The sequence below is a fragment of the Coturnix japonica genome, chromosome 1 (genome assembly GCF_054131305.1).
Source record: "Coturnix japonica strain WE chromosome 1, WE-NBRP24, whole genome shotgun sequence".
In the NCBI taxonomy this organism is placed as follows: domain Eukaryota; kingdom Metazoa; phylum Chordata; class Aves; order Galliformes; family Phasianidae; genus Coturnix; species Coturnix japonica.
In genome coordinates this window covers 60392888-60415618 of record NC_140663.1, presented here as the reverse complement: position 1 = coordinate 60415618, position 22731 = coordinate 60392888, and the positions used below count along the sequence as shown (strand labels likewise).

The 22731-nt window shown below is 47.4% G+C and overlaps 2 protein-coding genes across 4 annotated transcripts in view; one reads left to right on the top strand and one right to left on the bottom strand.

The window, feature by feature from the left end:
• Nucleotides 1–7636, top strand: part of RASSF8 (Ras association domain family member 8) — a 77160-nt gene extending 69524 nt beyond the window's left edge. For all 3 annotated transcript variants that reach the window (XM_085541764.1, XM_015869035.3, XM_015869044.3), the window contains 2 exons: nucleotides 1503–1647; nucleotides 2401–7636. In XM_085541764.1, coding sequence (XP_085397890.1) covers nucleotides 1503–1647; nucleotides 2401–2522 — 267 coding nt within the window. In that variant the 3' untranslated portion in view covers nucleotides 2523–7636. The remainder of the gene's footprint in view (nucleotides 1–1502; nucleotides 1648–2400) is intronic.
• An 11698-nt stretch (nucleotides 7637–19334) lies between these two features.
• On the bottom strand, nucleotides 19335–22730 carry BHLHE41 (basic helix-loop-helix family member e41). The gene is made up of 5 exons (XM_015869020.3): nucleotides 22429–22730; nucleotides 22240–22303; nucleotides 22000–22107; nucleotides 21813–21924; nucleotides 19335–21711 (listed from the first exon to the last, which is right to left on the bottom strand). Exons 1-5 carry the CDS (start codon nucleotides 22488–22490, stop codon nucleotides 20777–20779), a joined length of 1281 nt encoding a protein of 426 aa, XP_015724506.2. The 5' UTR covers nucleotides 22491–22730; the 3' UTR covers nucleotides 19335–20776.
• Nucleotide 22731: the final 1 nt, after the last annotated feature.

Sequence of the window (22731 nt, the reverse complement as noted above, 5' to 3'; positions counted from 1 at the left end):
AGCACCATCACACCTCTTCTGGGACTGCAGTTTTGATTCTTTCTGGGTCTTTCTGCTTCCAAAGGTAGTGAATTAAAAAGAACAGTTTAAAAGCAGCATCTGGGTAAATGGATGTAGAGTTAAGATAGCTGCTGCCTGTCAGGGCTGTTGTTTTAAAGAACAGCATCTCCCTTCTCCTGTCTGACTTGCTGGTAGTCAGGATTTCATTTTCTCTCTGCCTCAAGCAGCTGCGGCATGTCACACAAGAGAATCCAGTCTCTGCTTCCTTGCAAAAGTTAACCATGTCTCTTGCAACTGAATAGAGCATGAAGTAATAAATATAAATGGAGATCCAGCTGCTAGCGGAGAGGTGAGGGAGAAACTGTGACTTTGGGGATCCGGTTTAACCCTGGATTTCACTTCACTGTGCAGGGTAGGACTAGGCACTGCCCATCCAATAGACATCCTCAGTAACTCCTACTGAGGCTGTGCTTAAGTTCAAACTCTTGCTTCATTTTTTTTTTCCACAGATGAGGGTTTTACTTTCTCAGGCAGGTTTCTGCAAGTTCAGGTCTTTCAGACTTGTTCTAGAGCTGAAAGTGCAGTGGTCTGGAAGATCAGCTTCAAAATAAAATAGCTCCCAAAATGATGTGATAGAGTTGAGAACAGAGGAATAGTTTCTCGTATGAATAAGAGGTGTGCTATCTGGGACTGTTCATACAAAAGATCCACAGAACTGTGCCTCCCCTGTTCTTGTGAGTTCGCATCAACCTCCGCTTATGCAAGATAATTAAGGAGGGGAAGGTTGACTCACCCTCCATGTCTCACCAAAACGAGAACGTAGGGACACTCACAAAATGGAAGTGCCCATGGATGTGCTGCCTGGGTAGCTCACCCATTGCTTGTGGGGCCAAATAGGCAGAGCCCCTCCTGTCTGTTGAGGAGCCTTGCTGGCAGACAGCTGAGGAGGTGGAGAAAAATGATATTCCAAGGCTGTCATTCTATCATCTGTTGGAGCTGTAGGTACTGTATTCATGTCAGAGTCACAGAACATGGAGAAGGCTCCTAAATGTTCATCTTTTGTACTTGTGGAGGGTTGGTGAACTAGCCTGCATTGCACCTCAGCATACAAAACACATGCAGAGTGGGACAGCTCTATCCATAAGAATTTAGACTCTAGGTAGAAAATGCAAATAACAGGAAGCGAAAGGAAATACTCTTTTGGGAACAGAAGAACTAAATGAGCTGCCCAAGTCATGCCTGACACTTCTGGCGGAGGTAGAACTGCTCATTCCAAAGTCAGTGAAAATAGACCACCAGTAACTTACTAATAGTGAGTGATGACTTGCCTTCTAAATTACAAGAGTAAAATACCTTTCAACTCTTTCGTTTGCATTTGATTTAAAAAATAAGACATTTCCTCATTGAAAGGGGGAGCAGCATTTTGCCCAGTTCCAAATAGAGTCCTTAAGTGCTGTTTTATGCCTGCTTCTGCTCAGCAGATGTTTTCTCTTTCCTTGCAGGACAGGGAACAAGAACTAGAGCAACTGACAAAGGAGCTGCGACAGGTCAACCTCCAACAGTTCATCCAGCAAACAGGAACGAAGGTCACAGTGCTGCCAGCAGACCCTGTTGAAGTGGAGGCCCCACCTGTGGAGCTCGAGAGAGGTGCAGTACCCAGAATGGTTTGCGTGGGAGGGAGGAGGGGATAGCAGTATGTGTACCCGCTGCATTAACACCAGCATTTGCACATCAAGTGAATGCTGTGCTAGCGAAGAAGCTAGCGAAATACTGAGAGTATGGTGTCAAATATTTCTCTTAATCCCAACGGGTTAGCAGGCTATAAATAAAGCAGTGTATTAGTAACTTCTCTCTCACTGTGGCACAAGCAGAAACTTCGTTGCTGTCCCTCAGCCTCTGCTGTGTTATGTTTTGTTCCATGGTTACATTTTATTCCCTGATCTACTTGCATGGACACCTTTGTTGCAGCATTTTTTTCAGCCATCAACTTTCAAACCAAATGCATAGGGTAGGGAGGTGGGGAGGGAAGACAGGGTAACCAGGCCTTAAACATCAGTATTTGAAGAGTGTGAAGTTTGTCATTTCAGTGGGCAGAAAGCTTGGAGTTATATATAGGTACAAGTTCTTTCTGCACACTACTGCATGAACGCATTGCATGTCTCTATGCGTGTGTTCCTCGTGGGAGAGTAATGATCCTGAGTAGCTCTCTGTTTTGAAATGAGCAGGGAGTGTGCATCTCAGATCTCATCGCTTCCAATTGAGGCATTTGAATTATTTCTTGTATGTAGAACTATTTTTGTTCTTCTAAGCTGCACTAACTCTGCCAGTGAGCAGGAAGGGAGGTGTTCTGTGACATTACCTTTGGTGATGACTTTTCTAACTGCCCTCTTTCTTGTGCAGAGCCGACATTTCAGTCGGGGTCACTGAAGCGCCCTGCATCATCGAGGCAGCTCCCCAGTAACCTTCGGATTCTGCAGAATCCCCTGTCGTCTGGTTTTAACCCGGAGGGCATTTATGTATGACACTGTATACCTCTAGGAGAGGACCTAGCAAGGTACCCTGGACAAGATACACTTCTCTTTTGTTCTGCCAATGATCAACGGAAAAAGTTTTTTCTTTTTCTTTTGTTAAGCCACCCTATTTTTTGTCTTCTTCCTCCACCACACTACTTGGAGCCATACCTTGTGCACTGAAGCTGAAGAGACAGAGGGACTGTCTCGATTCAGAATTGGCAGTGGTGCAGTTGCTGTCACACACCTAGAGCGCAAAACCAAATGGAGGTTTTTTGCCACTTCAGAAGCATTTGGGAAAGTATTATTCCATGTATAGGCATAAATAAAAGACTGAGGGTGAAGGAAACCATGTATGCAACTGATCTGAGGTTTAATTTATTCCTTTTAATCAATGGACGTGTGAATGTTGACCTTTTATATTTTTTATTTTTTAACTTGTGAATAATCATGTCTGGTTGTACATCAGTCTGACAAGGTGACTTTAACGTGCATGTTCAGACATCCACCATTTGATCGAGTGCAACAACTTGCAATGCGGGGAGTTGTGTGCTGAACCTCTAAAATGGTTTCTCACCACTGACTTGGTTCGTTTCTGTTGTGGGTCATTTGTCATGTTCCATCGGTTGCTACCTTTTAAAGTTGGAAAAGTGAGTTTGTGGGATTTACTTGCTGTTGAATCTGCCTTGAGCAAAGCACCTAGTGTTCAAAAGACTGATGGAATTTAAACCTTAGCTTGGTAAGAATATTTCCAGTATACGATTGAGGATGCACTAGTTAGATGATATTTTATTATATAGAATGTATATTTGAAATATTTTGCCACATTGTATATGCCTTTTGAGAAAAGAACAATGTAAGAAGTTGTCTTCGTATATCTTACCAAAAGAGAGTAAGAGGCTTTCACTGTGTGTGATTTTGTACTTTATTTCTGCCAATAGCCATTACAGTGTTCTTGTTTTGCAGTAATCATGCTGTAGGAGGGGAACAAAACAAAACAACACAAATGAGCACCCTCTCCCAGCCTTCCAGAGTTCACCCAGGTTTTGTGGAGGGAAGAGGCCTGGCAGAGTCCTGTGAGGTTGATAGCAGAACTTCTGCTGACTGGAGTGGAGCTAGGCCAATTTCATACCAGGTCCCCCAGGTCCACCCTGTAAGATGGTAGACTCCAACCCCTCTGAAAACATACTTCTGCTCAGTCATTTACAGAACATGAAGTATTGCAAACAGAAAATTAAAACATCTGGTAGGTGTTGTTTTTTTTTGTTTTGTTTTTTTTTTACAAAAACGAAACAAACACCAAACTAACAGAGAAGTAACATGTTAATGTAACGCAGTCAAAGTGAGGTTTAGACAAAATGGCCACCAAGTAGCATGTTGGGTGTGGGTCTTGAAATTGGATTGACAGCATGCATACCAAGTTTGTAGAGTAAGTTATTGGCATTGGTGGGACACCTGATATACATTAGGAGGCTACAGCCTCATGGATGAGATGGAGAATGGATGGGCCTTACCCGGTTGCATTTGGATTTCCTGTTCTAACAGCAGCTCAAACCATCATCCACACATTTGAGGTCACCGTGACGTGAGTGAGAGGGTGTCACAGTGCTGTCACAGGTGTAGTTAATATTTAGGTCCCCAGAGCACAAAAACAAAGAGGAACCATAGAGTTCAGTCAGTGGCAAAATGACAAAACTCCCAGTATCTTTGGTAGGGTCAGGATTTTACCACTGGTAGGAAGCTCCAAGCTTTTTAGCCATTGAAAATGTTGAACTCCTAGCATCCTCTTGTGTTGATTTGCTGGTGTGCAGATAAATGTTAATTTCAATTTCCCTTTTTTTTTCCCTTTTTTCTTTTTTTTCTTTCTTTTTTTTTTTAAAGAAAAGGAGCTTCCTGGTCTTACCGACAAACAGGAGCTTTATCAGATATAGTAGAGGATGAAGGACTCTTGAGTGGTCAATGCATTTTTTATTTTCCACTTATTAATGGCATCATATATTCTAAAAACGCTGCTGTACTTAGACTAACAGCAACAGATGAGGCTGTGAACATCTAAAGAACCTTTCCAAATGGACTCTGAATTTTTACTGTTTAAATTATCAGGTCTTCTTTTTCCCTTGTGAGTGAGCTGGAAAATGAGATGTTCCTACCCAAGGAACCTTCGCAGTGCTCACAATTTTACTGTTAGTTTATCACAATTCTGTGCTCATGTTTACTGTGCCCATAACTTTGTATTGAAAAGAGAATGTGTATATAGATATATAGATATATATATTAAAAAAAAAGTAAAATATACATAGTTTCAGGACAATATCTGTCCAAGGTACTTGAGCATATATGCCTTACATTCTGGGTTCAATTTACAGGAAAAAGTCCTTCTCCAGTGAATATCTTGCATCTTCAGCACCTCCTCTTGACACTAGAGAGCTGAGGCACTCAGCACCTTGCAAAGTCTGGCCCAAATTATGCTGCATAGGAACGGGGGGAAACACAAGGAAAAGCCTGTTGCAATCTTAGCCTCATACTGAGATGAGGAAGTTTAAGGTAGATGAGCATACATATGACTTACTTCATGTTTTTTGTCAGACTTCAGGTGACTGGCCCATCCCCCACAGATACCAGTTTGAGCTGAACTGAGCTCTTGGGGCATAAAAATCACCCTCTTTCTCTGTGAGGTTATTCCTGAAGTTAGAGGGAGGAGGAAAGGGATTGAGAAGAAGAGGAAGAGCAGCTTTGGAGGGCTTGAGTTATGGTTTCCTCACAGAACCAAGGAAGGGTTTTCCCATTTAAGTTAAAAAGTAAAAAATAAAAGAAAGGCATCAGCTGATTGCATCAGCTGTTTGACTGGAGTGCCAGCCTAGAGCTGTCTCCAAGATAGCCGCAGCATCACCACGGGGACCCTCCTTTTCAGGGCTTTAGCGTATGTTGGGGTGGTCTAGAAAATGTTTACAGCTGTGCAAAGGAGAGGCTTTTGTGTCTGAACCTGCCATTTGTGAGACGGCGACAAATCTGCAGCTCCCTCCCTCCGTATTCCTGTTGCTTATTGAATTTCAGCCAGGTTAAAGTTTTGTAGCACTTTCACCCTGTCTGTAAATAAACCAAAAAGGAACGGCATGCCATCACATCAAATGTGAATCGAACAATGTGTTACGGTTATAAAATTGCCTCACGTTACGGCGCTGAGAGTTTTGCTTGTGGTCGATTACAGAACCTCACTCTTTTTTCAGAAATGTAGAAAAATTCATTTCCAGAAGTGTTTCAAACCTCCTCATGGGGCATTAGCAGAAGAGTAGTTACACATACTCATTCTAACGAGTGCCAGATTATGTACTGGCCAGCATGATAATTAGTTTTGTTTGCGTTAAATAGTTGAATACGCAAGCACTGTTCCAGTGCACAGGGAATTTATATGGAGAACTCCTGAAGTTTATTACTAATGGAAATCAACTGTTACCTCTGCAATCCACGAGGACACAGTTTATTTTTGGTGGCGATGCTATGTTGTTGGGGGAAGGGGGAGTGACTGACTGACGAGCCAGTAGGGTAAATGCCGAGGTAAACGTTCTGGGTGCCCAAGCAACGGAGAAATGCAAATCCCACTTTGAAAAGTGAGCTAGGAACCTGCCTCCCATTATACTTCCGTGGGACTTAGGTTCCCAAGTGCCTGAATTGCTTCTGAAAATGCTATGTTAGCTTTGTGATTACTTGTTTTTATAAACCCTAGCAAGCTGGAAGGAAGTTCTTCAGCAAGAGAACTACCACTAGCATTAGCAATATGCAAACGTGCTTTCAATGTGAGGTAAGAGGGAAAAGATCTTTTAGTGAAGTTAGTCTCCTCTTGGGGCAATAATTGCCTTCTTTTTAGCTTGAAGAGTATATTTTAGTGAACTGGGATCATATGAGTATGAACAAAAAACAGATCTCATAATTTTTAGTGGGTTATCTTGAAGCATATAAATTCCTGATGTGCATTAACTTGAGTGAATTGGGCCTTAATGATCCGTGTAAATACCAAAACTGTATTCAGATATTTTTTTCCAGGAAAAAATCCTTAGTGGTCTGTACTGTATCAAAATTGATAAGTGTCAAAGTGTTACTTTATATTACACTTCTCTTTTTTTTTTTTTACTGAACATTGAAACATGCATGTTTGTTTGCTACAGTATTTTAATGTTTTGGATGAAGGCCATCAGTTGTATGGAGATGACAAAACAATCACTCTATTTATTCAGTATTGCTGCTTAAAGTTTTCAAAATAAAGCTTTCAATGCCAATATAGTGACTGATTGAAAGCTGTTTGAGCTCGCTCTTCAGCTGGGTTTTTTTTTTTTTTTTGTTGATTTCTTTTGTTTTTCATGTTTATAGAAAGCTAAAGAACTGAAACTTGGTATATGAGCTGTTCTACCAGCAAGGAATTATTGCAATAATCTTGTGGGGTGGCTGGGTGTATGTGTGCAGTATATACGGGAATACGTGCATGCAGTGAATGCTTTGAGTAAATGGACTGCTGAAGAATGTTCAAATCCTTTGCAGTGTTGCGAGCAACTTCCAGGTGCGACCAAATACTGTTTTAACACTTCGTACCATTGTGCAATGCTTAGGAGGGACAGAATGAGTAGAGGTGGTCTTAAAGGATAAATTCAGAGTCCTTTGGACCAAATAGGGTTTAAGCACAGATGTGTTTCTGAATTGGGCCTAAAATCATGTTCTGGTAGAGAAGTCTTTTCCGTTGCAGCAAGGATGCTTCATTTCAAGCGTGTTCGGTACCTCTGAAAATGCAAGCGGTTCCCAGATGGATCAAGCACGTCCACTACATCTAGTGCAAAGGGTATCAAAATGCAGAGGACATGCACGCTTGTGAATACGGCCACCTGGTGAAACTACTCACTGGGGGCTCAGACTGGAAGATGAGAGTTGCTGAAGCTTTAACATTGAGAAGCAATGCCAACTAACTGTGAAAACACAAACGAGCATTTTCTTACTGCTCTGCTTCAATGCAAGATAAAAATCTGTACTATATGTAACTATATTTTGTCATTTAAAATGCTTCTATTTTTTGATTATTCTCATGAATGGTTGACAAGAGATATTGGATATGCTCCCATACAATAAATTCCCCTCTGAAACTTTGGGTCTTTACCGTTCATGGTTTGCTGGAATTGCACTGTACCTTTTGCATACATCTCATCTACAGCTGAACTCTGTCCATCAGAGAACACGGTCTTCTGTGTGTCTGGAGCTCAAATGCTTTCAGAAATGGCCTTGTGTTGAGCGTGACACTGGCTGCTCCCAAATGACAGTTTACCTGGGGGCAGGGGACACGTGCCTGGTCAGTGTGGGCCTCTACCAGAAAGTGTGCACATACAGTATTTTCAATACAAATACAGCCAAGAAATTGAAGGGATGATGGAGCTTGTTTGTACCTGAAGAACTGCCACTAAGATTCATATTGATCCCCCGGTAACAGGAAGGGTCTGCAACTCAGAGAAAATGTAACTTGTAAAGCAGGGAGGCAGGGGTTGTTAGATGATCAGTGAGGGGAACTGAATATACAGAACCTTCAAAGAAAAACACACAAGATGCATATGCTTCAGCAGGAGGAAATAGAGCTTTGAACAGAAAGCTGAAGGCTTGATTCAGGTTTAATTCCTGTGCTGAAGACAGCGGGGCACATGAAGATCACTTGAGTTCGTTGTTGTTGATCAGGTGAACTTGCCACAGCCAGGGAACAGTGATTTCAGCTATCAAAATACAGTCCTTAGGCTAATGTCCTAACAAATCTCTTTTCCTAAACCAACTGAAGCTTAGTCCTGTTAGTTGTGAAGATAAACGAGCTAACCGTAGTAGTGCTGTTGACAGACAGAGGAGGTCATGAGCTTCACTGAAGCCCTTGCTAGCGGCATTCATAACTGGCAGGACCGTGTAAGTTTGTAGAGGACCTCTGCTCCTGAAAGATGCCGTTTTCTGCTTCTGTGCAAGTCACCTAGCTGCTTCTTGTGGTAACTAAAGCTTCCCAGTGTGCTCCAGTAGAGCCAGTGGCACAGCTAATGGTTCTGATCTTTTGCTTTGCTTTTAAAGAACAAAGCAGTGCTGTAGCATTAACTAGCTCCGTGTAGCTGGACCACTAATGAGTTGCAAAACCAAAGCAGATCAATGGTCTGTTATGTTTAGAAGCTATTCTGAGTTCTTCTGTCTGTCACACCCTTGTCAGCTAGGTGATATTTCTTTGTAGTCCCAATTTTTAATGATTGTTTCAACTAAGTTCTTTAGTGTCTGATGTGGGACACAGTAAGTGACTGTCCGTTATTGTCTTTCTTGAAAATGATATATTTGCCAGCTTTGGTAATGTAGCTAGTGTCAATGAGTGAACACTGACTAGGTCAGCCACTGTTTCATCATTAATTTTCTCCAGAAATATTGGATGGAGATAATCTCAGCTGGTCTGGTTTCTTCTTCTTTTCCAACTGTGTACTTTGTCCCTTTCCTTGCAGCGAGTTCTCTGTTCTGTATGCTGTCATGTCACCAAACTATGGCTTTGAGTTGCTAAGCATAAGCTACTGTTTGGTGGGTGACTTCATAGAATCATAGAATGTCCTGGGCTGAAAAGGACCACAATGATAGTGTAATTTCAATTCCTCTGCTATGTGCAGGGTCATCAGACCAGGCTGCCCAGAGCCACATCCAGCCTGGCTTTGAATTCCTCCAGGGATGGGGCATCCACAACCTCCATAGGCAACCTGTTCCAGTGCATCACCTCCCTCTTAATGAAGAACTTCCTCCTAACATCTAACCTGCACCTCCCCTGTCTCAGCTTAAAACCATTCCCCATTGTCCTGTCCACCCTCCTGCTCCCCCTCCTGTTTATACGCTGCCTTCAAGTACGGGAAGGTCACAAGTTCTCCTTGGAGCCTTCTCTTCTGCAAGCTAAACAAGCCCAGTTCCTTCGACCTTCCTTCACAGGAGAGGTGCTCCAGCCCTCTGATCATCTCATTAGCGCTTGTCTGGATTCATTCCAAGAGCTCTGCATCTTTCTTGTACTGAAGTCTCCAGGCCTGGATGCAGTACTTCAGATATTGCAGGGAGCCTCTTTGTCATGTGCTAATAATGCAAGAAGAAACTTGATACAAAGAGATTATAAACATACCTGAGCACCCTCCCCACTTGTCTCATTGGCTCAGCCATTGATTGTGCCCACATGCTGCTTCTGGTGTGTCTGTGTGTCCCTGGGCAGGAAACTTCCTTGGTGTCCTGTAGACATCCCTGGTGTTTCTCTCCCATGCATGTGATTTGCTCTGCAGCAACTCCTGGCTAAAATAACCATCCTTTTTTGATTGTTTTATTTTCTAGAGATGCTTTTCATATCTGAATCCCTGACTATCCTCCTATGCAGGAGTCTGCAGTGAGGGAGTATCATTAGGGTAATCCTTTTTATTTAGTCATCCAGGAGCTTAACATGGTGTAACAGCTACACAGCAGAAGGAATTCTCAACTGAAAGAGCTGACAGCTGGATGTCAGTCTCTGGTATTTGCTTTGGTCCACGTGAGTTAATTATATATTACTTTGATTTCACTTTCCAGTCCTCTGAGTCACAGTTGTTGAGGAAAAGGAGGGTTACAAAACAAACGTGAAGTCTAGTCAACAGGACAGATTCCTGTGCAATAACACGTTAGTGAAGGGTATTTGGCCTGCAACACATATAGGCTTTTTTATAGCACCTCTCTCATAATTCAGTTCATTCATTAACTAAATACACGTTGGCTTGTTCCCCAGCAGCATGCTTTCATTTGTACTTTTCCCCCAAAATACAGAGCTGATGCTGCTGTTTCAGCTATGTTTTCCCTTTCTGTGCATATTTTTGCACACCCTATTTTGTGCTTGTTATTCCAGCTATGCACTTTGCCTTGCTTTACCTCCTTGCAGCAGGAAAAATAAATAAATAAATAAATAAATAAAGTGGTAAATAATAGGGAGATCTACTGAGAAAATGCAATATAAAAGACGTAATACTTAATCCTGATCCAAGGTGGAAGGAATAAAGCTTTCATAGAATCATAGAATCCTTAGAGCTGAGTAGAGACCTCTGAAGGCCATGTAGTTCAACTCCCCTGCAATGAACAGGATCACCATGGCTAGATCAGGTTGCTCAGGGCCTTATCCAACCTTGCCTTGAAAGTCTCCAGAGTCTGGAGGGGGGAAGGGGAGAAGAAGTGCACCAACATCTGTGACTTGATTATTTGCCCTTCAGCTTCTTTCACAACATGTGTGATGGAGGGTGAAGAGAACCATTCAGCTTTAGAGGCAATGACAAAGTACCACTGGGTACCATCAGCAGCTGTTGTGAAAATAAAATGCAGGCCAGCCTTCAAATGGGGAATAACTGGAATGTCTTAATAACAAATATAGTTGCATGTGTCACAGGCTGCAATAATATATCCCTTGGACTAGATTCACCAAACTGCTTCTGATCAAATGCTGTGTGTGAGAAAAGATTATTTGACTTTCTCAGTCAGAATTAACCTGAGGTGAACTTTGATCAGTGAGGTAGAACTGCCTTTCTGGGAAGCTGATATAAAATCCAAGAACACCAGCCATCATTTAACTACAGCACCGCTGCTGTAGCGTTGTCTTAACAGTTACCTTGACCTAAAAAATCTGCATCGTGGTTACCACAACTATGACCTGGATTCTCCACTGTCTGTTGATTGTCTCATGATCAAAATGAGCGTGGATGAGACAGAGACACAGCTAAATGAGAAAGGTAAGGATGTCCATTAGCTGAGTGCTGGTGTGTAAGGTTTCACTAGATGCGGGGCACTGGGTAATCTTGCCCCTTTGCCTCTATCAAATCACTGCAATTACAACGAGGTCTACACGAGAGGGCAGCAGTACATGCCTACATGCCTGGAGCAGCAGTTGCACAGCAAACTGGAAAGCAGATTGTCTGGGCACACAGCACATGAGAGAGAATCACGTAAATACACAACATTCCATCTTCACATGTTTTATTTCTGAACGGACGCAGTAATGCTTACAAAGAGCTGTGTCCTTGTAGCAGCGAGTGTGGTTGAGGCACAACTGATGCAGTTCCCAGGCCTGGTAGCTTTCTAAAACCTATGTGAGTTGAAACATTCCACTGTGCCTGGTGTATTTCCCTTGGACTGAGAAGTTCATTTATTTTACAGCTCTGCCACCAATTTCCTGTGTGTGACCCTGGGTGAGCTAATATAATCCCCCTGGATTGGAGTCCCCTTGCTGTAAGCTTGAGATAATGCTGGTTCATCCCCTTTGACTTTGTCCATATACTGCAAGCCCTGTGTGGAACCATGCCTCATTTGCTATTTGTTTCGTAAATAGTACTTAGCCCACTCTGGTCCTGATCTTGGCTGTGCCATCTAGATACTATTGCAATAAATTCTATCTTTTCATGGTACCAAGAGGATGACATGAAGTCACTCTGAGTTACCATTACTGTAAGTGAGAGCAACATGCAGACCTGATAGGGGAAGATGGAGGTTTCTGAAGGTGAATTCTTGTTCAGCTTTAAACTGCTTTTTCTATAAAGGGATAAAAAGGAAAGTCAAGTAAAGGAATAAAAACCCTCTTATTTCAACTTCAGTTCAACCACTTCTTTCAAAGTGATGCTATTGTAAGAGGCAGCCTAGGTCCTTTCCCAAGTGATATGTGGAGCGTGTTGTAGCTGATCAGTACAAATGATTGACTGAGAACACTGAATGTGCTCAGTGGTCCTAAGCGTTCCAGTATTTCCACAGGTCTGCTGATGTCCTAACAACATGTGAGCACCTAGTAATCTGCTGTGAAATGTTGCCATTTCAGGGTTGTCTGTAGAAACCCTTAGAGAAGAGAGAAAGTGCACAATAGTTAAGCTATAGAAGCAGGCTGCCTTTCTGCAGCTGTTTTCTGACTCTGCAGCCTCGTACAGAAGGAGCGCCCCTCAGTGAGGCTGAGCACAAAGACTTCAACTCTTCTGCTCAGTTCTGAGATGAAATATAATTTTAAGGCATTGCCATTTACATAGTAATTAGCACAGCTACTGGTATTTGACAAAGCAGTGAATAATCAGCTGATGGCATCTTACCTCAAGTCCTGCTCCATTGAATTCTCACTGCTACCTTTGTCCACAGTTATCTGGGGAACTGTTCAGCTGGAAGCACCTGCTTCTGGGTGCTTCTGGCACCTGTTTCAGTAGGAAAAATGGACTTAGCCCATCCCAGGCATGCAATAAGACAGGACAACCACTTATATGCAAAACCAGGCCTAGCAGCCTGAGAAGTGTGAGTACTTGGTGAAATGGCCTGTTTGACATTGTTGGAACACAGCCTAAAGTTCTCAAGAAGGAAGATCTGTTGCATATGAACACACACATATCTGCATTTAGTCAGGGCAATACTACTATTGCTTTTGTTGAGTTGGAAAACGAAGGTCCAGGGAGGCGAAGCACCTCCACAGAATACTCACCATCTCTATGTACCTACTTCTGAATGCGAATCCTTTACTAAAATGTCCATTCTGATCTCACAGAAAATGCAGAGTTCTCCAACAGTGTTTTGCTCAGGCTGGAGGGCCATCTGGCTTAGTATCTGGTCTTTAGCTCCTGAGCAAGAGGTAAATGAATAGAGCTCAGTAGTAAGCACTACTGGGGTCTGGGGCTACCAAAATATCCTACACAAAGGAAGCTGCTCCTAACCCTTCAATAAGAGGATTAATCCTATCCTGATAGCAAAAGATTTATCTGCTTTTCAAATTAAGCAATGGAAGCACTTCAAAATAATAATAATATCTCCATTTGCAAGCGTTGGGCCAGTTCAATCGATAAAGCCACAATGATTTTACCTATGAAATCTAATTAGTTTGTTTTAAACTTGAAGTTTTATCCTGCAAAATGAACGTTTTCATCCACCATTGATTTTAGCACAGTGGTTTCAGAAATGCAGGAGGAGTTTGGCTCCTCGCAGGTGTAAGCCAATTTAAGTTCATCGGAGGGGACTGCAAAGTGGGAAAGCTGGAATTAACAACAATAACACGCTGTTGTATGATGAACCATCAGGTTTGTTTTCTTACAGTGCAGATCATCAAGACTCTGGTTACCTTCACCAGTTTATCAGCTTCAAGAAGTAAAAATACTCCTAGAGCCTGACCTAACAGTAGGGGTAATCCTCCTGGCATTGTTCTGTCTCATTCTGGATGTAGAAATGCATACATTCTCTGATGCATACAGACAGGTGCATGGCATTTCATGGCATCTGTGTCTGATTAAAGCCAGAAGGTGAAAATGTAACTGAAGGATATTAACCAAAGGAACTCAGTCTGAACTATGCAGTTTCAGGATGGCTGTATCTGCAGATAAAAAATTGAGTTTATTACAATTTCTTCTTAAGGTAACTGTACTTAGCTAACTGGTACTTACGCCAGTAAATACAATTTGCCTTTTTAGCTAGGAAAGCAGCAAAACAAAACCAAAGTGAACTTTGATTATAGCCAGATTTAGTTCCAGTGGCGGAAGCAGTAACCACGCATGGTATGTTTTGATTTGAAGATACATCAGAATCTACAGTGCTTTGAAACAAAGCGTCAAAAAAGTGGGCAACTCACAGTGTTGCTTCTGCTATTATTCATGGTTGCACGGCTGAACTGCAGCTTCACCTACCTCCTTCTGGCTCAGCCAGGAGCTCATCTCACAATGCAGAAGTGTCTTCAAAGAAGCATTCTCTTGATGGCAACATCATGTTGAGTAGACTCACAGGCCACGTCTGTGAGAATGAAAGGGATCCCCTCTTTACAGGCTTGTACAGATGCAAATGATGTGACTGTACCCACTAGGGAAAAGGTTAGGGTACCCTAAACTACAAGCATGATGTTTCTGACCGGGCAGCTTCTTCTTTTTTTTTTCTTGGAAAAGATACAGGTGATCTGAGAAACAAAAATAAGGGACACGCAGCACCTTGTCACTGAGTTTGACAGACAACTCAATTGCCCTCTGCCCCTTTGAATGTACAGACCTACTAAACCCAAGCAAACCCCTAATATTACTGCATATTTTTAAAGCAGTTCTAGCACAGGTTGCAGGAAACAGCTGGGCTCTTGGAAATGCCTTCTAGGCCTGGCAAGACACCGATGGCAGCACACATCCCAGAGACAGCTGCTGGGGCATGGCGTACAGATCGCTCACTGAGGTCATTTGAAATAACTGTACTTACCCTGTAATGTACAGCACAGGAACTTGCCCCTGTGACCAGCTTTTAGGCATTTTGTATCGCTGCGTCATGTTCTGCAGGCAGGTGGATGGATCTTCACTTTACTCGTTTCTCTGTCCTGTAGAACAAGCTGCAGCCCCAAGTTTACACAGGCATTTTTCTCTATGGATGGACTAGGAGTGCGCACAAACACTGCCTGATGACAGCATCCCCTTAGACATCACTAACTCCTCTCTCAGGTGTAAGGAAATGCTGAAGACTTCTCTCTACAACAACAGAGGGCACCACTCCTCACTCAGAAAGCTGCAGCTGGAAGAGGAGCGGCTTTGTATCCATGCACAAGTTTGCTAAGCAGAACGTTTCCCTCCTGTAGGTGGTTTGGATCGGATGCATTTCTCCCCCCAGCAGGCTCAGCCCTGCACCTCCCACTGCTGCGGGAGGCTCTGGATAAGAGCTGCGTTCGGAGACGCACGCTGTCCCTTGGGGATCTCATTGCAGTCTGCACAGGAGAGTTAGTTAGGAGCGAGTTAGGCACTCGCTTGCTGTGCAATGCTTTGATATTAGGGTCTTAATATGAGGTAAGAGTTAACTAGAGTGCCAGCTGCAACGCCGGCTCCCGCGCACACCCGTATTTGTGTGTAACATAAAATGCATCATTACGCTGCAAAGCAGGGCTGGAATCCAGGTTCGTTCTCTCAGATGACCACGTTATCTCCTCGCTCTCACTCCTCCCCCCTTCATGGCGGCTCAGCACATGCCGGGCAGCGTGCGGCCGGTCAGCTGGGCGAACGCGTGACGGCGGCTGGTGCCTGGCGCTGTGGCGAGCAGCAGAGCTGAGGCGGCCCCTGCGCCCTCACAGGGCACGGGCGGCTTGTTTCAAACCGAGCCGACGGCATTAACGCTGCAAGACGGCATCCTAGAGCCGGCTTGGCCGGGGAACGCGGAGCGGGGCCATCGGAAGGGTCACTGCCCTGGGACGGCAGCCCCGGAGGCGGCTCGGAGGGCTGCGGCCCAATGTTTAGCTCAGAGCCGTGCCAAGGGATGAGCGGATGAACGGCTGCTCCTGTGGAGAGATGCTTTGCAAGCAGCGCTGTGTGTCAGCAAAGCTTGGTGCTGCCTGCTGCCAGCTGTGGGCATGAAGCCTTGGCAACTGTGTCTATAAAGTGCAGGGAGCATCGAGTCTCCTTCAGCATCCATCAGCACAGTGGGCTCCATAGTGCAGAGCATAGGGCTCTGAATGCACTCGTACAGCCCTATTCTGCTGAGTAAGAGCGTGCTGCATTTACGTAGCTCTTTTCCTGAGGCTGCTCTTCAGAAATGGCTCACTTGTGAGAGTGCCGTGACCGCAAGCTTTTCAGTTTTGGTATCTGGTTCTCTGGCTTTGGTCTGGATGGAGATGGATCACACAGACCTGGCTCACTTCAGCTCTAAGGGGGATGAGCAGGGGCGCAGCTTGGAGGTGCTTCCCTGGGTTGCAGTCACACAGACAGCAATGCCTGTATTTGGGGATCTGCTGGTACCAGAGGATGGAGGGACCCAGCTCACAGAGCGCTCAGACAAGGGAAGAAAACAACAACAGAAGGTCTTTATGGGTGCTGGAGAAAGCTGTCCCCAGGCCCTGGGCCTTACAGAGCTGCCTTAAACCATGGTTCCAGCTTCCTGAGAAGCACAAGGCCATGGCCTGCCACCCGTGCCATGCATGACCTGCCTCCTCCAGGCACTGCCAGGCAGGAGGAAGCATGCTGGTGCCCCAGGAAGGGAGAGCCATGCTGCTTGACCTGGGCCTGGGTGATGGAGGCAATGGTGAGGTTTGTGTGTCCTGTGACTGCACAAGGCACCCAGAGACAAGCGGCAGCAGCAGCAGCTTGCTCTGCCTGGATCTGTTTGGGACTTGCATAGCTGCTGCTACTGGCAGGTGAGCCACTAGTTTCTCTGAGCTGTTCTGCAGCATAGCCAGCAACAGTGAAGAGAAACTGAGACTTTCTTGAGTGAAGCTGGTTCTAAAAATGACAAGAGGAAATCAGGCATTTCTGTTTCTTGTTTTCTTTAAGGTCATGTTTTAAGTACATTTCTGCAGCTCACAGGCAGGAAACTTCTCAAGTGAAGGCAAAGATCACATGACTTCAGGAGCTGATGTTCAAAGAGGAAACACATTGTGGGACCTGCAGACTATGAATTTGCCTTTGCTGAAACACTGCAGTGCACGCAGTCCCCAGGCTTGCTGAGTACTGAACACAGTCAGTCTGCCCCAACTAGCAGTAAAAATAACACCAAGCCAACAAGCCAAAAAGCCCCGAAACTTAGACTTAGGACCTACTTCAAAACCAATTACACTCAAGAAACAGACTCACACTGACTTAATTGGTAGGTCGGGCCATTCTTAAACAGAGTCAGTAGTCAGTTTGAGTTCTGTGACTGTAATCTTTCCAAACATAAAACTTTCATTGCCTTAAGTGGGAGTTAGATGATATTACCTTCCACTGGCTTAACAATGTGCATTTGGCACGCTGTGGAACCTTGGAACCTTCCGTGCTGTCATAATATAGTGGGTAAGTAAGACCTGTTTTCAGACTTTATTGCTTAAGAAAATACATTTACCCCCTTTATGTTGTGTCTCGTGGTTTATGAGAAATACAGCATCTATCCCAGCGTATGCCATACGTACAGCACCCAGTCCTGCACTCTTAACACCAGGGAAGCGCAGGTAAGAGTTGCACCATGTATTACAGAGTTACAGAAAGTAGGTAGGAATAACAAGCACTGATATTTGCATGTAAGTCAATATATATTTAAGCCTGCCAGCCTGTTGTCTGCTGTTTATATGCATCTATTTAACTTTGAGAAAATGTCAAACATACAGTTTGGCTCAGGCTCCAAAGGGATCTGAGGAAGCCTGGAATTGAATGGAAACCTGAAGAGCTGACTCTGCGGGTCCCTCCTGGCATTTGCTTTTTGCCTGCAGCAGCAGTGGGTTATCAGCCCCAATTACAAGCTTCTTTGAAAACTGGTTGCTTTTGTTAGGCAGCAGTATTATATGAACACACATATTTTGCCTTTATGTTTTATGTAATAAATTAATAAGACTCCATTGACGCTGTAACTTGGCATGAAATCATTTGGCACGCTTGATTCAAGGGCTAATAAAAATAAGCCGTCCCGTTATTGCACATGGTAAACACTGCGATTGGTAAAACCCTGTCAGGATCTTGGTTTATAGCCCAATAAAATCTAAGCTGATCCGTATTCCCAAAAGCTGGAAATGTGACAAAGACACGGAGGCTGGTCCTCACTAGGGTTTCACACCACCCAAGTTGTGTAGGAGGGGTAGCGACGGGCTTTTTCAGAAGTGCTCATGGCTTTGCCATTTCTGTGCATGGCATAAACTGGCACGAAGGGCTTCACGTACAGTAAGGCCCATTCCCTCCCTGGTGAGAGGGTGCAGGAGCACGGCCAGCCTGGTGTAGCTGTTTAGGCATGCAGCTCAAAGCAATGAGGCTGCTGTGCTGCAGGGCAGAAGGGCTGCACCCAGCTCCCTTTCATCCCTGTGACAGCCCCATACGTGGAACAGCAGCATCCATGGCCAGCAGCAGTTCTTAACAGTGCCTTCACTACACTTTGCTTTCAGCCCACAGCAACCGATCTCCACAGGTACAGGGGAGTGAAATAGCAGCCCTGAGACTGGATGGGAAACATCACAGATTGGGATCTTTCTATGGTATCTTTTTCTAGCAGAAATTAACGTTACTATAGTTTCCCTATAAAGAGACACACACCTGCTTCCTAACAATCGTGTTTGAACAGTTTAAGAACAGAACTCATTTTTCACCCGATTTGTACGTCCTCTTGTATCCCAAAGGCCCACTGCAGTCAGCACAAGTTTGCTGTGATATCTGCACTCCAACTTCATTCCGTCAGGGTAGCCGAGTACTGGTGCTGAGGAGCCAGAAGAGGGAGCAAGAAGCACTCTCTATTTCTCTCTTACATAAACGCAGGCTGCTGTTGGAGGGCTTCCTTAATTTTATTTCCCTGGAACAGGAAGAATTTGGGGAAGAAAAGGTGATGAGCGGCTCAGATATTCAAGCTGCGCAGGTCTTTAGGGCAGCGTATTTCCATGCTGTGCGTTACCCACCTGCTCCCACTGCTCTGCCCTCCCCCTGCCCCAAAGGTTCAGCTTCCCCAGCTGATTTCCAGCCGGGACAACAACTTTGGAGTTCAGGTACTCTTGGAACTGACCGTCACGCAGCTCATCACGTTTGCTCACGGTGAACAAAGACAGCAGATAATCCAGCAGCAGAGATGCTGGATTCATTTCAAAAGACAAAACCGGTTATTTTGCAGGAAGAAGAGGGAAAAGGTCAGCATCAGGTGGGGGCACGTCTGTTCCACGCGCGCTTTACGCGCTGCTTTATGGAACACACGCTGCTTTGTGCCACACGCATCTCTCACACCAGAGCTGGCCAAAGGGACTCAAGGGAAACGGAGCACATTGAAACCCAGCTTCAAAACGTGACGTTTCCATCACCGTCAGCTGCAGCATCACCCCTTGGGACCCTGCATCCACCTACCGTTATTACCTTAAGTAATAACTATCTTAAGTAGTAGACAACCCCGTTTTGCGTATTAAAGTTTTTATTCCTTAGTAAGAATTTCTTTTGAATCACAAAATAGTGTGGAAATATTTAGATAATAGAATTCACGGAGTGCTGGAAAATACGGAATATATAAAGACCGGTCTCTAATATATCACATACTAATCTGTTCTAAACCAGCTGGTTTCTTGCAGACAGGATTTATTTTCTTTTAATAATTTAAGACAGCGTAAGCTTGTATCAAGCGTAAGCATCGTAACAAAAGTGCAACTTGTTCAGCAAATCCTCCCAAAAGGTATTTAAACTCAAAATATCATCATTAACACGTAGTTGTTTTTTTTTTCTCCCTACAAAAATAGCATGTCAGACATCATTAATCGGATGTATTAACAACTATGTACATACAGCCGCTCAGTAGGCCGCTAAGGTCTGGAACGTTGTTTAAACACAGCGTTTGAGGCGAACAGCAGCAACAGCAGCAGCAATGCACCGAAGCGCCGGGCAGAGCCGGGTACGAGTCAGACTGTTGTGTCTCACCTCTTACATAACATTCAAGTGAGATTTCTCACAGTGCTACCTTGGCAACAAACTAAAAATATCCAGGCAAGGTCTCGGTTTAAGCCTTATTATAAAAGCTTTATCTGTGTGATTATCTGGCGTCTGGTTCGGCTCCAGAAAGGGAAATCGCGATGCTCGGGAATGGGATGAGGGGAGAACCCTACCGGGAAAGTCGCCCCAAAGGTCTCGGCGTCCGATTGCAAAGCGGGGAGGGGGGTTTCCTCCGGTTTGTGGCAGTCAGAACTTAGGCTCAAACGAGCTCGGGCTGACCGGCCGCTCTCCGCTTTCTAAGGGAGGGGAGGGAGGGGGAGAGAGAGGGGTTTTCTTTCCGTAGTTCAGTGCAGAAACATTCATTTTACACAGCACAGTTCGGGGGGGGGGGAATCTCCGGGGAACACGCTGAATTAAATAGAGAGGGGTGAGCACAGACGCAGCCGTACAGAGCCGAAAACAGAGCAGCCGAACGCGGGGTTACATAACGGCTCTGCCCTCCTTCCCCGCACTCCCGAAGCCGGCGGCGCCCCGGGGTGCCCAAGGCACTGCGGCCGCCCATAAAGTGCTGGCACAGGAGCGGGGCTCCGCCGCCCCTCCGCCCCAACCTGAGCCCGCCCGGCGCGGTGCGAGCATCTCGGCGGGACCCAGGGACACTACAAACCCATCACAATAAGGTGCGACATTGAAGTTACCTTAGAGAGAGGGAAAAAAAAAAAAAAAAAAAAAGTATCCTTACTATTTCTCTTCCTTTCCTCCTTCTTTTTCTTTCTTTTTTTCCTTAACATATGTATGCACTTATAAAGCCAAACATTAAAAAAAAGAAATACTGAGTAGTAAATTGCGTCCCGGACGGTCCTCTGCGGGGTAGCGGCGCGGGGGGCTCGGCGGGTCCCTCCGGCACCGCCTCAGCGCTCACGGCCCCTCGGCTCCGGGCTCCTCGGCGGCCGCGGGCTCCGCTTCTTCGCCGGGCTCGGCGGCGGCGAAGGGGGGCGGCAGGTGGGGCGCCGGCGACAGCCCGGCCGCCTTTTCGGCGGGGCCCAGCACGGACGACAGGCAGGGGAACGAGGCGGCGGCCGCGGCGGCTGCGGCGGCGGCTGCGGCCGCCTGAGCCGGGATGCCGGGGTAGAGCAGCGGGATGGGAGCGGCGGGGTAGAGGTACTTCTCCAGGCCGCCCTTATCCAGGAAGGGCTGCACGTAGGCGGCGGCCGCCGAGGGGGAGATGAAGTAGAAGGGCAGGCAGAAGGGGGCCGCGGGCTGTCCGAAGGGCGCCGCGCCGCCGCCCGCGCCCAGCGCCATCAGCGAGCCGAGCAGCGCGGCGTCGGCGCCGCGGGCAGCGCCGGGCAGGGCGGCGCCGGGCGGGGGGCTGCCGCCCCTCTCCAGCCTCGGCCGCTTGGGCGCGGGCGGCGCCTCGTCCCCCGCCGGCTCCTGCTTGACGGGCAGCGCGGGGAGCGGCCCCGCCGGTCGCGCCTCGGCCTCGCCGCCGTAGCCGCTGTCCGTGTCCGTGTCGGTCTCGGCGCCCGGCTCGGCGGCGTGAGTCCGCTGGATGACGGGCACGCAGTGCGCCTGGCCCTCCGGCTTGCGGGCCGGCGCGCGGAGAGGGGCGGGCGGGGAGGAAGAGGAGGGTCCCTTGGCGAGCGGGCCCGGCGGCGGCGAGAGGAGCCGCGGGCCGGGCAGGAACTGCGAGGAGACGGCGTGCAGGTGGCCGAGGAGCTGGGCGCAGCGCTGCTCGCGGGGGGTCCAGCTCTCGGAGCGGGACAGGAACTGCAGCACCTCCTTAGCGCACGTCTGAAAGCCCGAGTGGAAAGCGTCCAGGTCGGCCTGCACCGGTGACTTGACGGAGCGCTCCCCTGCGGGAAAGCCCCCCGGTGCCGGGGGGGACAGCGTTCGCCCGCCGCCGCCGCCGAGCGCTGCCCCGCTCCGCACCGCGCCCGCCCCCGGGCCCGCGTACCGCTCTGCAGAGCCACGATCTTCTGGTGCTGCTGCTCCGTCAGCGCCGTCAGCGCCTTCAGGTGCTTCAGCGTCAGCTCCAGCACCACCGCCTTCTCCAGGTGCCCCAGCGTCTGCAAGGCAGGCGGCGGGCGCTCGGCCTCCTCCCGGCTGCGCCGCCGGGAGCCGAGGCTCCCCCCAGGGCTTACCGTGAGCTTGAGGTGCTCGGGCAGCAGGTCCTTCAGCTGCGCGATGCACTCGTTGATCCTGTCCCGGCGCTTCTTCTCGATCAGCCGGTGAGGCAGTTTGTACGTCTCCTGGCACGGAGGCGCCCGGCGTCACGCACGGCCCCGGAGCCCCGCACACCCCGCACACCCCGCACCGGGCAAGTTCGGAGCGCGGTGCCGGAGCGCCGCAGCCCACCCTTACCCACCCTTACCCACCCTTACCTTGCTCTCGTCCCGCTTCACGCCGCGCTTGGGTTTGCACATGTAGAGCGCCGGGTAGTCCAGCCTGCGGGGACGCGGAGCTGCATCCCGGCCCGGAGCGAAGCCCGACGCCCCCGAACGGCCGGCGGGGCGGCGGAGCCACCTCCCCGGGGCGAGAGAGCGGAGCCGGGGCGCGTTGGGGACGCTTACCCTATGAAATCGCGGTGCTCCAGCAGCTGCCGCTCGGGCAGGCGGGAGATGCCCTCGTCCATGGCGGGCGGCGGGCGGCGTTCCCTCGCTGCGCTGGCCGGGATCCGCGGGATGCTGCGAGCGGGCTTCGGGGATCCGCGGGCGGAGCTGCGCACATGCAGCCTCCGGCCCCTTCTCCCGTGCAGTGGCGAAAGCGTGCGGCGGTTCGGCCCCCCGCCCCCGCCGCTCCCCCTGCCCGCCTCGCTCCCGCAGCACCGCCGCGTTCGGCTGCCCGCGGGGCACGCGCGCCGCCGGCCCGCCCCG

What these genes read in the sequence shown, in the direction of transcription:
- BHLHE41 (XM_015869020.3), bottom strand. Translation starts at nt 22,490, where the DNA reads ATGGACGAGGGCATCTCCCGCCTGCCCGAGCGGCAGCTGCTGGAGCAC. An exon ending in GAGCACCGCGATTTCATAGG is followed by an intron (nt 22,304 to 22,428) that starts GTAAGCGTCCCC and finishes GCGTCCCCGCAG; the next exon opens with GCTGGACTACCCGGCGCTCT. An exon ending in GATCGTGGCTCTGCAGAGCG is followed by an intron (nt 21,712 to 21,812) that starts GTACGCGGGCCC and finishes GCTTTCCCGCAG; the next exon opens with GGGAGCGCTCCGTCAAGTCA.